The sequence below is a fragment of the Geospiza fortis genome, unplaced genomic scaffold (assembly GCF_000277835.1).
Source record: "Geospiza fortis unplaced genomic scaffold, GeoFor_1.0 scaffold231, whole genome shotgun sequence".
Taxonomy (NCBI): Eukaryota; Metazoa; Chordata; class Aves; order Passeriformes; family Thraupidae; genus Geospiza; species Geospiza fortis.
In genome coordinates, this window is record NW_005054351.1 from 462793 (window position 1) to 477964 (window position 15172).

The following is a 15172-nucleotide window of genomic DNA, read 5'->3' on the forward strand; positions in this document are numbered from 1 at the left end:
CTATCAGTAGTGAAATTCACTACAGAGCACACCACAGTTTTTTCCATTTAAGAACTTGTGTTGCACCAGAAAGCAAATAAACATACGAAACAGCGATTTTTATTTTTTCAAAGTCACTCCAAAAAAAGTTTGATCACCATTACATGCTTCTGAAAATTACAGACAGAAAAAAAAATTTAAAATTAAGTACCATGCAGCTAAAATATACATAATACCCTAACTCTATAACTTTAGAAAACTGCAACTTCTAATCCCACACAAGAAAAACTGTTTTTTAAAAAGGGCCAATCAACCAAAAAAACCAAAAAACAATTCATCTTGCACTTGCAATGCTGTTAAAGGTAGAAAAATACTGGAAAAAAATGAATAGCAAGTTAACCTGGCTTCTTTAATGGTGAAGAGACTTAATCCAAATTACTCAAACCTAAAAACATATTGCTTGCCTATTCCTCCTCAGTCTTTTGAAAATGCAGTAAAGCTAAAATATTGAAAATTTATCTTTGAAAGGGACATCGAACAGTTCTGACAACTCAACCAATTTGTATATTTCTCTCTGCTAGGACAGTTTACATCTAAATCTATCGGCTTTCATAATTGATGTATTTCACTGTTAAAGACAAATCACACATACATACAGAGTCTTTAATTTTATGAAAATTAAATTGGAATTTAAGAAGACAGTGCTTAGTGTGGCACAAGGCATAGTACTTTTTTGACAGAGCTGAGAATATTACAAAAGTTCTTCCCTTAAATCTTGAAGTGAACTCCTGATTCAATATTTAATGAAACTGAGAAAGCTGCTGAATGTCCCAGAAATCCTTCAACTCCCTGCTCTCTGTTCACTCTAAGTACTATGCTGCTATAAATTAACAGTGAGACTAGATGAGATTTCAGGCAGCCAAGAATAGCATTTTTCCATCACACCATCAAATTCTGTATTTTATTTTTCTTTGCTCTTTAACAGCACTAACTTGCAGCATTATATTGCAATCGTACATCCCAGCCCAGTACTGCAGCACTACATTGCTCAGACATAGCTCTACACTCCAGCATGTTTTTAGGGTATGCAGCCAGCTCAGCTGTAAGCTGAAGGAAGATTTCTGTCAAGCAACAAAACTAAACTCTGCACAAATCTTTAACAGCTCCAAGACCCCTAAAGGCTTAAAATAATATGCATTTTGTGGCACGCTAGGAGGCAACTCCACACCGGTGATGTGCACAATGCAGAGTACTCGGCAATCGCAGCACTGCAAATAAAATATTGTTTCCCCTTTATACCTTGGAATTTTTCAAATTAAAAGCTGAATGAAATACGGAGGTTTGCTGTGCCTCCCCAGCACTGACAGTGCAGTAGCAGCTCGTCCATTACATTAAGTTGGTCTAAAACTTCCCATGCCTCACAAGCATTTCTCATCCTCTCTCAGCAGATGAAACACAAGTTCATTTAAAACAAACCTAGCACGAGTTCATCTTATCTAGCTTGTTTTTCAAACCACTAGAACTACGCAGTAGCCCACTCAAACAGAAAATTTCCCAGACAATGGAATCCTTTCAAACTGCACAGCCGGCAGGATTCCCCAGTTGTCAGTTTTAGGTGCATGCCAGCACGAAATGTTCTTGAATCCGAAATCTGTAATAATCACTCCTATTGATAATGTGAGCAGAAGCAGAATTACATCATGGTTAACACTTACCAAAATACATTATGTTTCTCATTAATCATGCAGTCAGGATCCCACGGCTGTGTATTCAGCATTAGCTCCTGCACAGGGCTGACATGTAAAACAGAGCTTTTTCATTCTACATTATGTGGAAATTTCCCAGCACGAGAAGCGTGAGAGAGCAGTGTGCCTCCTCAGGATGAGCGCTTTGCAGGCAGTCTTATCCCTGATACAATCCCTGTCTGATTTAGCGTTTACTCCGGCTGCATGCTGCACTGCCCATTCTTACTGTAATCTGACTCCTCCTTCTGATGTCCTTGCTGTGCCTGTGACATCAGGACTAAGAGTACTACAAACAGATCTTTTCGTTTCGAGCTCGCAACGACATGCTCTTATATCCTGGTTAACCTAACTCTGGTTTGGACAAAAAAAAAAAATAAGCCCTTCTATAATTATACAGGCTTTTTTTTTTTCTTGGCAGTAAACGCGTCTAGTGACATAACGTGCTCAATTACATAATAGATGGGAAAGACAAAGCGTATATTGTTAGTGTATTTTTCTTTGAAGGGCAGGCTCCAGGAGAAGCTTTGAGTGCCTCAATACCCCATCTTCAATAGAAGATAAAGATGCCTGGCACTTTGCAAGATCATGTACCCCTTAAGACTTTTTTTTTTTTAATCAATAGTTCCACTTCAATAAACAATTTCAACCCAAATGTTGGATAAAAACAAGTCTGTTTCTATTTTTTAAAAAGCAGCTGGCAAATAGGTAGTTCAATTTCAATACAGCTGAACTGATTTTTTAAATGACAATTTCTTCACCTGAATAACAAAGCATGAAGACAGGAGACATACGACAAGAGGATCTGCGATGGAGTTTATAACCTTTCACCCTCCAGGTCTCTAGTTGCTTTCTGGCCCAGGCTGGTAAGTTATTAGCAGCTGGTAGGTATTCTATTATTCTGTGGCAAATGGAGTGGTCCAAAGTTTGTAAATAGGTCCCCACACAATCCTTGATGCTACACAAACCAGTAGCAGCTTCAGAGGAAGGAGGACCAAAGAAACACCAGAATACTGCCAACCTTGTACATGGTAGTGCCTCGGGATTGATCTGACAACATGCCAGTGCAGCAGTGTGGTGAAGACAACGTGGTCTGTATTTATGCACACATGTCTCTTCTCTGAATCAATAGAGGACATTGGTTTCCTGCTGTCAGTCTGGCATGTATCAGTGATAATACACTTATACTAAATAAAGGTAAAAAGTAATGGACAGTATGCTGAAGCGTTTATTTCATTATAATGTGATCTAATGGGATGAATGCTTTCATTCTACAGGAAAGAGGATGACAGGTGTAATTCATTTAAAGCTCCACTTCTTATTTGTAAAACCACCACACAATAAGTACTATTTCATGAGGTCCAATCACTTTGGGCAAAATTATCACAGCAGCACAGCAGCCAAGGAACACTCCAGTTGCAGCAGCACAGGTAAGAGCCCTGGTGTACAGTGCTGCTATGCATCTCTCAGCAAGAGTCCTCTGCAGCATTGCCCTCATGAGGTTTCACGCCACCTGTATGAATGTTACTGAGATTAAACACTGACGGGGAACTGGGGCACCAATTTCAGTCCTGTCCCTCACCGGCAGTCCCACTGCTATTCATTTCTGATACCTAGCCTTTCTCAGCGCCCTTTCTTATTTCAGCTGCCCCTAGCAAGAGACGAGCCCTGAAACGAGAGATCCATGGTACACATAAACTCCAAAATAAGCTTTGCTTCAGGATTGAAAAGCACACAGTGCAGAAGTGCACTTTGAAGCCACAGTGCACAAGGGAGGAAGACCAAATCTTTTTGTGTGGCTCAAACTGACCAACAATGTAAGTTAGGCAGATCTTAAATCACAGTGAAGAAATGCCATCTAAAAATTCCTGGAGAAAAAAAAAAAAAAAACCTGTGTAGAAATCATGGCCTATGTTTCAACTACATACTATGGACAGCAAGTAACAGAGTTTCACAGCACATTCCTTTATTTCATCATTACAATGCTCATTCACTTCTAAAACGCAGGGAAGGGCACCTCGCTAAAAGGAAAAATACCATCCTCAAAGACTGGTTTAAAATATCTCAGCTGAAACACTCTAATGTTCCCTGAGCAGTAGGTATAAGCTACTATCAGGAGCCTTCTGCAGCACAAGCATTCCCTCCTCTCCCTTCACGGAGGGTAAAAGCTCAGAGAATCAATTCTCTGTGAAATCCTTCAGCTCCTTTCCCAGCTCTGAAGTGCTTTTGCGGAGGCACTGCGTGACGTCCTTTGAGACAGTCTGCACCCAGGCACAGCATTTGCCTGTTAAGCTGCATTTACCCTATCATAGAAAAAAAGAATTGGGGTTATTCTACCAGGAGTCAAACTCTGCAAGATGTAGGCTACCTCAATGTTCCACCAAGCCAACATGTCTCCTGATTCATGCCATGGGAACAGAATGCTCATGTCTGTGTAGATGTGCTATTAGTGCTCAAGCAAGGACCTTGCTGCTTTTAAACACCCCTTCTTGAAGTGCTGTTCTGCTACAATACCTGTACCAGTCGGTGGTGTCTGATGGCAGGTCAGATCCTCAGGCCATGCAAACACCAAAGTGCCTCGTGTTCTGACTGATATGTTCTCCACTACTTGGCTCTGAATGTTACCTCCAGTTTTGTTTTCCTGCGTAGGATGTAAAACAAGAAGGACAACCTCCCTCCTCCTTATTGCATCTTATTTGTGTTCTGAAAGTAAGCATGCAATTAAAGTAAACAAAGAAACTGAAACAAGAACTTAAATTTCTTTTCATTTCAACTACAGAAATGCAAGGCAGGAGGGAAAAGTCACTGGAAAGCTTTCACAGCCCAAATTCACATACTCTATGACAAACTCTGTTTCACTTACACACATACAACATTAATAAGCTGCAAAAAGAAGTAGTGTTTCAAGCAAAGAAGAAAAAATAAATTTTATTCCCTAAGTGGGATATTGTCACTGTCAGTGAAAGTAAGGTTTAGTTTAGTAATTGCAATCCCAAATGGCTGGTGTTTTAATGCAAGCACTGAGGATTCTGCTGAGAACAGATGTAGGGAAGTACAGTCAGGAGCAGCAAACACTTATGTGTGCCTGGAGATTTGAGCAGACCCAGCCTGTGCATGCAGGATCATGCAGAATGAATGAGCAAATTAGTCCATGATGTCAGCCCATGGTGCAAACTCTCCAACCATCAACAAGCCGGCACAGGTTAACCAGCATTTAACTTTGCTACAGATACCGGTCAACTGCAAAATTATCATATTTTCATGCATGGTTCACATAGCATAAACATAACAAGAAAAAGATTACTTCTCCTAAACCAGCTAGCCCTCATTCTTATTTCTAATAAAAGAAGCAACTTCTACTCCCTGAAATCCTCTTTTCCAACAACCTGTTTCTTTTTTCATAACAGCATCTCTACCTTGAGTTCTTCTGCCCTTTCTCCCCTTGGTAAAAGCTTTGCCACAAAGGGCAGGTTTTCAAAATAGAGAACAACCCACAGGACATCACCTCCTTGGAATAAACAAAAAGCACATAGCAGACATGGCCCAGAAGTACAGCACAGGCCCTATACTTGTCCAGACCAGGGAAAGCTACAGGTTATTCCCCATACCTGACTTGATCTGGAGACAGAGGTCCAACTTCATGAAGTAGCTCCTCTGTTCTGTGCTTTCTACTGATTTTTATCTATCCAATGATTTAAACAATGCCTCCATAATAAGTATTAAAGCCACTCACAGGCAAGACTGGTGCAGAGACTAATTAATATTTAACATTAATGCACCCAGTTAACTCTCTAGGATTCCTGGAAAACCCTCTTCCAGTCTTGAACTCTCCCAGGAGGCAACTAATATTAGATTTATACCCAAACTACTACCAATTGGCTTTGATGGATGTCAGTTACTGAGGCTGACCACAGATCATCTCTAACAAACCCAGAAGCAGATCGAGGAATTCTTTGCTGGCAGAAGTATAATAACAGTCAACAAATACACTAGTGACACAACATTTTAAGTCTATGCATCATGTGCAGTAGGCTAAAAGATCTCATACAACTCAGAGGTTTCCAGATTTTCCTAAAATAATTTTTGTCTACTGTACAGAGAGAGCTATTAAGAACAAAAATTTATTGTAGAAACATTCATTTCTGAAAATAAAATAGGAGAAACAATCCAAATCACACTTGACCTATTAATTCATCAAAACTAAAAGATTGTTGGAGGCAAAGTGGGTCTAGAATTTCCAGATAATTTGGAAATTTATGTATTGAAGTTGTTTCATTCCTATTAGTGACCACAGTGCAGAAAGAAAGAACAGCAAACAAGCCACAGCTTTGTAAGCCTCCAAAAGTAATTGAAAATGTTTCCAAGCACACATATTTTTGTGCCTCAAATCAAATATACTAAGCACATGGGCTAGAAGTTTGGTTTGTTTTTATTTTGAAGCCATCTGGAGCAGTTTAAGACATACTACACAATAATGCAGATTCTGTGATTCATTACTAATCTCCTGAGGTTACACTAAAGGACAAGAAGGGAAGGAGCAAGTTAAATTTGTATATTTTAAACAACCACATAGGCTCATCTTTGGTTTTGAACATTCTTCACGGGCTAAAACTACCAAATGTGTTTTTTACCCTTGACTCAGAAGTGTCACTTCTGGAAATGTGCAATATTTGTCACCATGAATACCATTTAACTGCAGCAGTACCCGAAGGAACTCTGTACCACAACACGTGAATACAACTGGAGGAACTTAATTAATCTTCCTGTCACTTCCATGATGCTTTTCATTAGTTTAGCTGCTATCTGATCAACTGCTCCTTTCTCTATTGGAAATGGCTAACCAGAACCTCCTATAAAAGCATTTTCAAGAGGTAAACAGGATCACTTTTGATTCTGAGAGCCTCTACAAAGCTTTGCCAAGCAGACTTTATCAGTTCAGTAACAGTACTTACAGCACTGCTCTTTTTAAGCAACTGGGATTTTCCACATACACAGCTTAAGTAATATAAATAGAAAAATATGCTTTTTTCTAAGCTTAAAGCTACTACTTCTGGTATTTTGTAGTTTGAACGCAGATAACATGTAGCAATTGAAAAGTCATATTCTTCTGAATTTCCTTCCTATAGGCATGGATAGTTATTAAACAAAAAAGCAGCATGTAGCCAACATAAAACAAAACCCACATTTTGGGCAATGTTGCTGCTAATTGTTTCACTAAATGCCCACTCCTGTCATCTTCTGCTCCTAAGCATGGGACAAGATTCAAGTTAAAATAAATGCAAATTAATAGACAACTGGTGCAGAAGCTTCTTTGACTATGTATATTGATAACAATTTTAAATAGAAATATGGTCTTAAAAGCAAACAAGACCAAGAAGCTTGTCTGAATGCATGTCAAATATATTTTGAAACACATCCACACACAAAATGTATTTTTTTTTCTCTCAAAAATGAAAACTGGAATTGATGAGAACACAATATCCAACCTGCATAATCCTCCCTTTCTCCCTCTTCCCCTTTTACTTCTGTACAGCTTTCAGAACAATTTCTCCAACATGTGGGGTTTGAGCATATCACAAGCAGACAATTCATCACTACCTCTTGTGAGGTGAATGATTAATTAATGTTTCACTATTTCTGTCCATCTTTCCAACACTCTACAATTTTGCAATATACTGTGTAGACATATCACAAAATCCAGACATTGTATTCTCGTAATTTAAAAACTTAAATTTAGAAATCCAGATGTTGTACTAAAAAGTTTTGTACAGATTTCACACTCAGAATTTTTGCATTTTTGCACTCTGATTTACAAGATGCATCTGTTGATCTATGAATGGACGCATTTTGCATTTCTGATTACAGGATCAAATGGCCAAACCTATGCACTTCTATTATTTCTATAATAATTCTTATCAATCAACTTATAAGTCTCAAGCAAAAAAATGGATAGTATATAGTAAACTTATCTACTCATTCTGCCGGCTTTCACTGTGTTTGATTAAACTAAAATAACAATTTATTACATTATTAATTAGAGATCACCTAATTTAGTTTAAAATTATAAAAAGCAATTATTGTACAGGTATCAGCCTATGTTTCAAGGTGGGAATGTTTGTTTGGGGGCTTTTTTGGGAGGGGTGGTGGGTTGTTGGGTGGGGTTTTTTGTTGCTTGTTTGGTTTTGAGTTGTTGAGCATTCTTTTTTTTTCCTTCAACAAGGTGCATCAAAGAACTGGAGATTTTCTCAACACATCATTTAGGACTCTTGTGCGCAAATTCTCCAGGACTGTTGATTTTAAATAGTCTTTAGTTCAAGTAGCTGCTGCTTTACATCTTCCTTTCTTTCCTCCAGGCCTTTTGGAATGTGCCTTAGCACACTCATTACATGGAAACTGCATCAAGCATTTTTCAAAATATAGGATAAAAATATGTTTTTACCACTTATGGTGCTTTCAAATCATTCGTAACAATCTTACTATCTCCATCTAGTGGCTTATATGATTAGGACTTTTGCTATTAATACACTAAAATCTTCTTATTGCCCTTTGCCTTGCCAACCACAGAATTTTCATTTCCTGCTTCCGGCTTTCCCTATGAATTTTCTATACTTCTTACTTCTAATTTATATGGATTAGTATTTGATTCCACTTTTATAATTTTGTTCCAAGTTGTGTTTTAAATTCTAGTTGCTCTGCTAATTTTGTGGCTGAACCAGGAAAGACTTTTAGTTAAATATTGCCATTTTCTGAACATGAAACAACTTCTTTAGTCATCTAGTGACCTCTAGTAATCTAAGGCAGCATCAATTTTCCTCCCAAGGAAACATTTCTGCTTCTAATTTTCCTATAAGAAATATCTTGAAACACAAAATCTGCAACAGATTTTATTTGTATTCTGTTTGCTCCTATAGAACATTAAAAAAAAAATCCCTTTCCATACCCTTAAGTACCTGAAGGGAAGTATTTCAAGATACATGCACAAAAAAAAAAATCCTTCTTTTTTTTTATACTGTTCAAAGAAGAAAAGGGGGGAAAAAAGTAGCAATGCAGTATGATTTCAGGTTTCCCAATGATTATGAAGGCACTGAGCTGTGGTTTAAGTACTTAACTGCAAGAGGAAAATGCCAGCATGTGCAGTCCCAGTGTGAATAGATGCAAACCAGTTTGCTTTCTCTTTGGGTCAATCAGCGGGAGGGAAGATGGAGCATAGACCTACAGCCAGGAAGGGACAGAAACACTGCTGGCTGCACAACATTACAACTTCCCTCCTGCTCTGGAGAACTGAGATACTTTGCAGCAGCACGCAAAGTGACTGCAAGGTGCCAGCACCACATTTGCAACTAAGAGGTAGGAGCTTCAGGCATGTCCTGCTTTAATGACATTAAGAGACAGCACCTCAACTAAAGTAGCCAGTGCTACAGACACCTCCTGAGGCAACTCATCCCATGATAAATTGTAATCTGACAGGAAGAAATTTTATCTCCAGTGGCATAGAAATAGTTAAACTAATCTCACAGAAAACACTATTGCTGCATCTGAATTCCTCTTTCATATTCAAGGAAAAGCTGTTTTAGCTAAAACTATCAAAGGAAATGCAAGTCAGAAAGTGTCATGCAAGAAGGGGAGAAGACACAATGGCAGCCAGCAAGACACTAATTTGAGGCTATAAAAGGATGCAAGTTATAGCACAGTATTCAACTTTTTATGAGATTGTTTTTAAAAATCTGTATTAGATTTATTCACAGCAGCACTGAATTTGGTAGGCATGTCCAGGTGTAAGCATTTTGTAATTCCACACATGCAAGCTCCACAGCAGAGTGCAAGAAACAAATTGTCATGAAGTGAAAATATCAGCAATATCTCGCTGTAGGTGGGATTTGACTCAGAGACTGACACTTCAGGTTTTATGTGTCTATTTGTGTGTGTACCTGCAATCTGGATGCCCAATTTCCCACCACAGTCAAAGCAGATCAAACTGATGCAGTCAACAAAGTCAGAAGAGCTACTCATTACATCTGGAAATAGACAACAGCTTTGGGCGGCCAAGCAGCTCTCCAAGCTCCATTAACTGTATCGACTGGAGTTTCACCAATCCAAAGGGGAGCTTAGACACCTACCTCACTCCTACAGACACACACATGTGTACACATACACACTCTGCCAGCTGAATCCCAGCCAATGCTTCCAAATCCCTTAAACAATCTGGGATCCCTGCAGATCACCCACACCTACTGAATTTCAGCTCCATCTGGGATCACCACAGCAGCTACCAACTGTGCTCACCAACACTAAACAGCTCTTAAAAACAGAACATGAGGAACACCTGCAAGTGAAAAAAACATATAATTTACTCAGGAAGATTTGAATGATCTCCTAAGGAATTAACTATAAATTAGCTTCCTCAGTGAGTGGGGAAATTTCCTGGGCTCTTACACGACCTTAGAGTGCCTCAATATTACACTCTGCAAAAAAAAAAAATAAAAAAATTGAAGATCAAAAATGTCTGTCTCAAAAATGTCAGGCACAGAAAAAAAGTATAACTCTTGAATGACCCAGCTCTCATCTTACAATAACCATGGTCTGCTAAAATCCCTGTAGTTTAACTTAAAATATTTTAACTTGACGTATTCATGCTTACCTTTAAGAAAAAAAACGGGAGTGTGTCACAAAGTTGCTGTTAGGTGATATAGGCATTTAGTGTTAATACTGAACAGGAAAAGAATGTTAAAATTCATCCAGAAACTATTTATTTCTTCTAATTTCAAATGATTCAATACTCTTTTCCTGGGGGAAATGGAAGGGTGTAACTGCTTCTTAACCTTCTGCCAATAATGTTCAAATACAATCCTGCCTGGTTTATAATAAACAACAGTGAAAGGAGTGTTTTCATCTCTGTTCCCACCTTTTGATCTTATTGACAGAGACTTCTGCCACTCTAATTTAGAATGTCATGTACAGCAAAAAACTCCTGTCTGTGTCTGTTCCTTTCTCATTGCATCTCTTTTCTGTACAGATTCCTTTTGATCTGCCATACCTCTGAATTAAATTATCAGATTTGAAAGCACCCTGCCATAATAGCAGCCTATAGGTAAGCTCTGTTTCCCACAGCTAAACAAAAACACTGTATCCCAAAACTATATACCCTCCCTGACTTGCACTTTTCAGAGTCTGGATCAATACAAACACTTTGCAATTTATTTATGCCAATATACTTAGAAAATTAATAATCTTGAAATTCAACAGCCTAAATAGAGTGTTGTGGCTATTTTTAGATAATTCAGTGGTTTTTAGTTTGCTGTTTGGTAACACTTATAATAAGCCTAGTTACTCTAGGTGTCTCAATACATACAGAGAGACAGAAAATTCTGATCTAAGCCCTCAAAGAATTTTTTCTTCTCTGCACTATACAGATGAACAGAATACAAAAGATGAAGATGTATCTCATAGCTTCACTTCATATGTCTACAGAGCATTACTCATGAAAGAATTTCAGCTAGATTTGAAAGCCCCAGCCACATCTCTTTAGTCTCTGTAGATATGAGACAAGTGTTCCAGGTCTACTGGCTGTCTATGGATCCATCTTGTGCAGGAGGACCGTGTCATGTCAATACCATAATAGCCTGGAAGTGTTAATGGAGGAAGAGCTGGCTGTAGGGGTCTGTATCTCTGCCCAGCCTGAGGAAGGGTGTGCAGAAAGCAGAGCAGAAGATGCAGGAATGGAGAACTGGACTCCTATGCTCACTTCTCCTGCAGATCCTCTATTTTCTGCATATATAAGAAGGTGATGGTCATTTCATGAACATTTACATTCTGACTGCTCAGACAGAGTTGACTGCAATGCAAAAGTGACTTCTAGTTCATCTGAGGGTTGCATTGATTTGGCAGTTTAGTTTTGTGCAATGGAAAACTGCTTCACTGACAGAAAAGCTTTCATGGAAAATAACGTAAGAAAGAGAAGGCCTCAGTAAAACCACTTAATGCAGAAGTCTGCAGCGCCTATTTAATCCCACTGAAGTTATCATGTTTCTGATACTTATGTACTGATACACTTTTCATCACTTATCTACCACTTCCTTCCTTAATCACTGTCCACCAGAGCATTTAATTAAGTAATTATTTTTACCAAGAATAACTGTCTATACATTAAAATCCACTGGGCCGTGCTCTATTTTCATTTTCATCCTTTAAAACCAATGACTTTAAGAACAAACTCGGGAAGTACCGAGCACGAGGCAGTGCACTGTTGCATAAAGCATATATGCATGCTAATATACACACGTACTTGTATCCAGCCTTGTGCACACACAAATGCATGCAGCGTAACACAACAATGCTAGATGCTTTCTCAAGTGTATAATTAACTTGCTACACAGGTCAAAAGCCACACTAGGATTCCAGTTTCCTCATTTTTTTCTCACTCATTCCTCCTCAACAAGGCGATTTATTTTTCATTGTTGGATATGAAGCCAATCGAAGGGTAGAATTAGCAGTGATAAAATTTGCAAGTTACTGGGTTACTTTTTACTTCCCATCAGTATGCCAGAGACATTTGATTCGAAAGAGGAATTTAAATTAATGCTGAATATTTTAGCTGAATATTTCAGCACTATATTTTATTTTAAAATTATAAATAATAAGTATTATTATTATAATAATTACTTTATTCATAAGTGTTAGGAATTGGTCTGGGTAAAGTCACAGTGGGTTCATGCTCATTGCTGCTCAGCATAAAATATTTCATGACTGGCTATCGCTCTGTCTTCTGGGCCTTGTAAATCTTGTCCCCTTATGCAAGGATTACTGTCTACAGTTCCACAGCATGTGCTTCACCTCTCATCATCACCCAGTCGCTACAGGAATTGGGGCTATTGTCTCCTAGACACCTGCTGAGTACTTTAGTAAGCTTGTGGTTTTATAAACTTCTGTCTGTTGCTAAGAATGTCAAATTAGGACTTCACCAGAGTAAACAATAAAACAATTAAATCTTCAGGTTAAGTATCTCACATCAATGTGCCACCAAAGATAGGCAAGACCAAAGGAAAATGCCTTGATCTGATTCAAGACAATTAAAACTCTCCCCAGTGTCCAAGTAAGCTTTTTATTAGGTTACTGTTTGGGTTTTTTTCCCAGAGATAAAAAGTGCAAGCTCACTAATAAAATACAATTTTTAACTGAGAAAATGCATCACATAATTGATGGGCAGCTTCCTGCTAATTGAAATTTTTGTTATAAGCAATAAAATGGGAATGTGAGTTATTATGAGTGAGAGTTATTCTTAGGTGTCTCATTAAAGGGAATCCCGATTGATATTTTAAAAATAATTATTAATTACTGACTTTTCACTGGAGTTTGATTTTAATATAAAATCCATAAAATTAGAGATTTAGATAATTTTGAAGTAATAACAATCACCAAGAAACCACAGTTTCAAGGCTTCAAAATGCTTTATCATTAATATTTTCAGGGTTTCTTTAGAAGAAAGTTACAAAAAGAAAAAAGTGCAACAGTCAAACAGCTAGCTCAAAGGAAAAGATTTTTCTTCACATGTTATGTGACTACTTAATCTGACTTTCAAGTTCAGAAACAGATGAACTGGTGGTTTGGTCCTTGCTGCTGCTCATACTTGATATTTCATATTTTTCTGCTATAGTCTTTTGCCCTTTTGTAAAGAGTCATTTTAAACTTTTCCTTGAATATTTTCTAAGGGAAGGTCAGATCTGAGAGGCTACAAATGGATTAGCCTTTGATCTTCCTTCCTTGACTAATGTGTATTCAAGCCTGCCAGGAGATTTTCTAAAAAGACAGATGCAAGACTGGCTGAACAAGAAACACCTTTTACTTGGAAGGGGGACATCACAGGAGTTGCAATAGTTTTTACCTAGAAATTGCAAAGTATGTGATTTACAGAACTTTAGGAAAGGCAGATGTTTATTACTACTACTACACATATGTACATATTTTTGAATGCATCAGAAAAGCCAAATTATGAGATAATAAAGGCATATTACATGAGTGATCAGAGCATGTACATTATGAGAGGGATTATTAGTCATTTCTGATGACTGGCTAAATACCATAAATAGCATTTCACTGTCATTCTGGGGTCACACCATGACATTCTTATAGAGCAAATAAATCCTTTAAAGAGGGACAGTTTGACTGTAAAGCTCCTCCAGTGGGAAGCATCACTATACAAATAACTCTCTCCCTTTTTATTCCAAGTTAGAGACCCTTTCAACAAAGCAAGGTAAATGACCCTCACTCATCACCAGTAAAATATTGTCACCTTTTGAGATGTTGCCCCCACCAGTGTCAAGATATGCTTCACAGAATTAATCTTTCTGTAACCTGACTGATGAAGTCTTAATTTACCAGACTTGAGGCACTCATAATATAAAAGGATGAAAGAATATTAGCATTTATGATACAATATTAATATTTTTGCAAGAGCTGTTGCAGTTCCTACTAGATGATTTTATAAGACAGGAAATAGTATACCCCTGTTTGCAGATGAAATGTGGATTTAAAATATAATAAGAGGGATTACTTAGCGAAAGAAAAAAGGCTGAATCCCTGGAGCTCTTGGCTCTACAGCAGCATTCGACTCACATCTCCCATCACATGAAAAATGCAACTGTGAGGAAGTGTATATAAAACCTGTACTAATCCCTCCTAATTCTGAAAGAATATACACAAAATACTTTATTATTTGTAAGAAAACACTGACTCACATTTTCCTTACACTGTGTTCACAAGACAAAAATGGGTCATTTTCTCCTTGTATGGATTTTGTAAGACTATCAAAGTTACATTGGGGTGAACTTGACCCAAATTGTGTCAGGAACAGGGTTGTGCTGCTAATAAAGATAAAGGTCTGTTCACTGTGACACTATTGAGTAGTTAAAAAAAATTCTTGTAAACAATTGTTGTCAGCTTTCAAATGCAATTTTATAAACTCTTGTGGCCTTCAGACATGCCACACTTTTATCCTTATCACCGCATTAAATCACCCTGCCAATAATGTCTTTGGGAGGAATTTGAATTCTTCAGGCTTGAATTTAATTACATTATGTAAACTAGGAAATATCTTCAGTACACTTTGAGGGAATAGCTTATCTTGAAAATTGTTAAACTCTCTTTTGTTTAAAATATTTACATTTTGATAACTTTATTCTGCTGCATATAGCATTTATTGATCTTTCTCAGGAATCCATTTTCAATATAATGAATTCTATTTATTTTCCATAAACTCTTGACTTTGCTAGGCCATATTCTTACACAGCTTTTAAGGAAAAAATAAATTAACATGGTTTTGAGAGCATAAATATTTTCTTTTATAGCAATTATAAGACAGGGAAATACACCCTTACACTTTTTTTTCTTTCCTCTGGACACAGTACTTTAGTCTACATCCTGGAACATAGTAGCAATACCTTAGTTAAAATTTTTCA

The 15172-nt window shown here is 37.6% G+C and overlaps 1 protein-coding gene across 3 annotated transcripts in view; it reads right to left on the bottom strand.

Annotated features, from left to right (window-relative positions):
- Nucleotides 1-15172, bottom strand: part of ZNF385D (zinc finger protein 385D) — a 416209-nt gene that overhangs the window by 161960 nt on the left and 239077 nt on the right. The window contains exon 1 of one of the 3 annotated variants that reach the window (XM_005423367.2): nucleotides 1695-2080. The exons of the other annotated variants lie outside the window; for them this stretch is intronic. Coding sequence (XP_005423424.1) covers nucleotides 1695-1716 — 22 coding nt within the window. The 5' untranslated portion in view covers nucleotides 1717-2080. Of the gene's footprint in view, nucleotides 1-1694; nucleotides 2081-15172 lie in introns of those variants that run through there. 3 annotated transcript variants of the gene reach the window in all.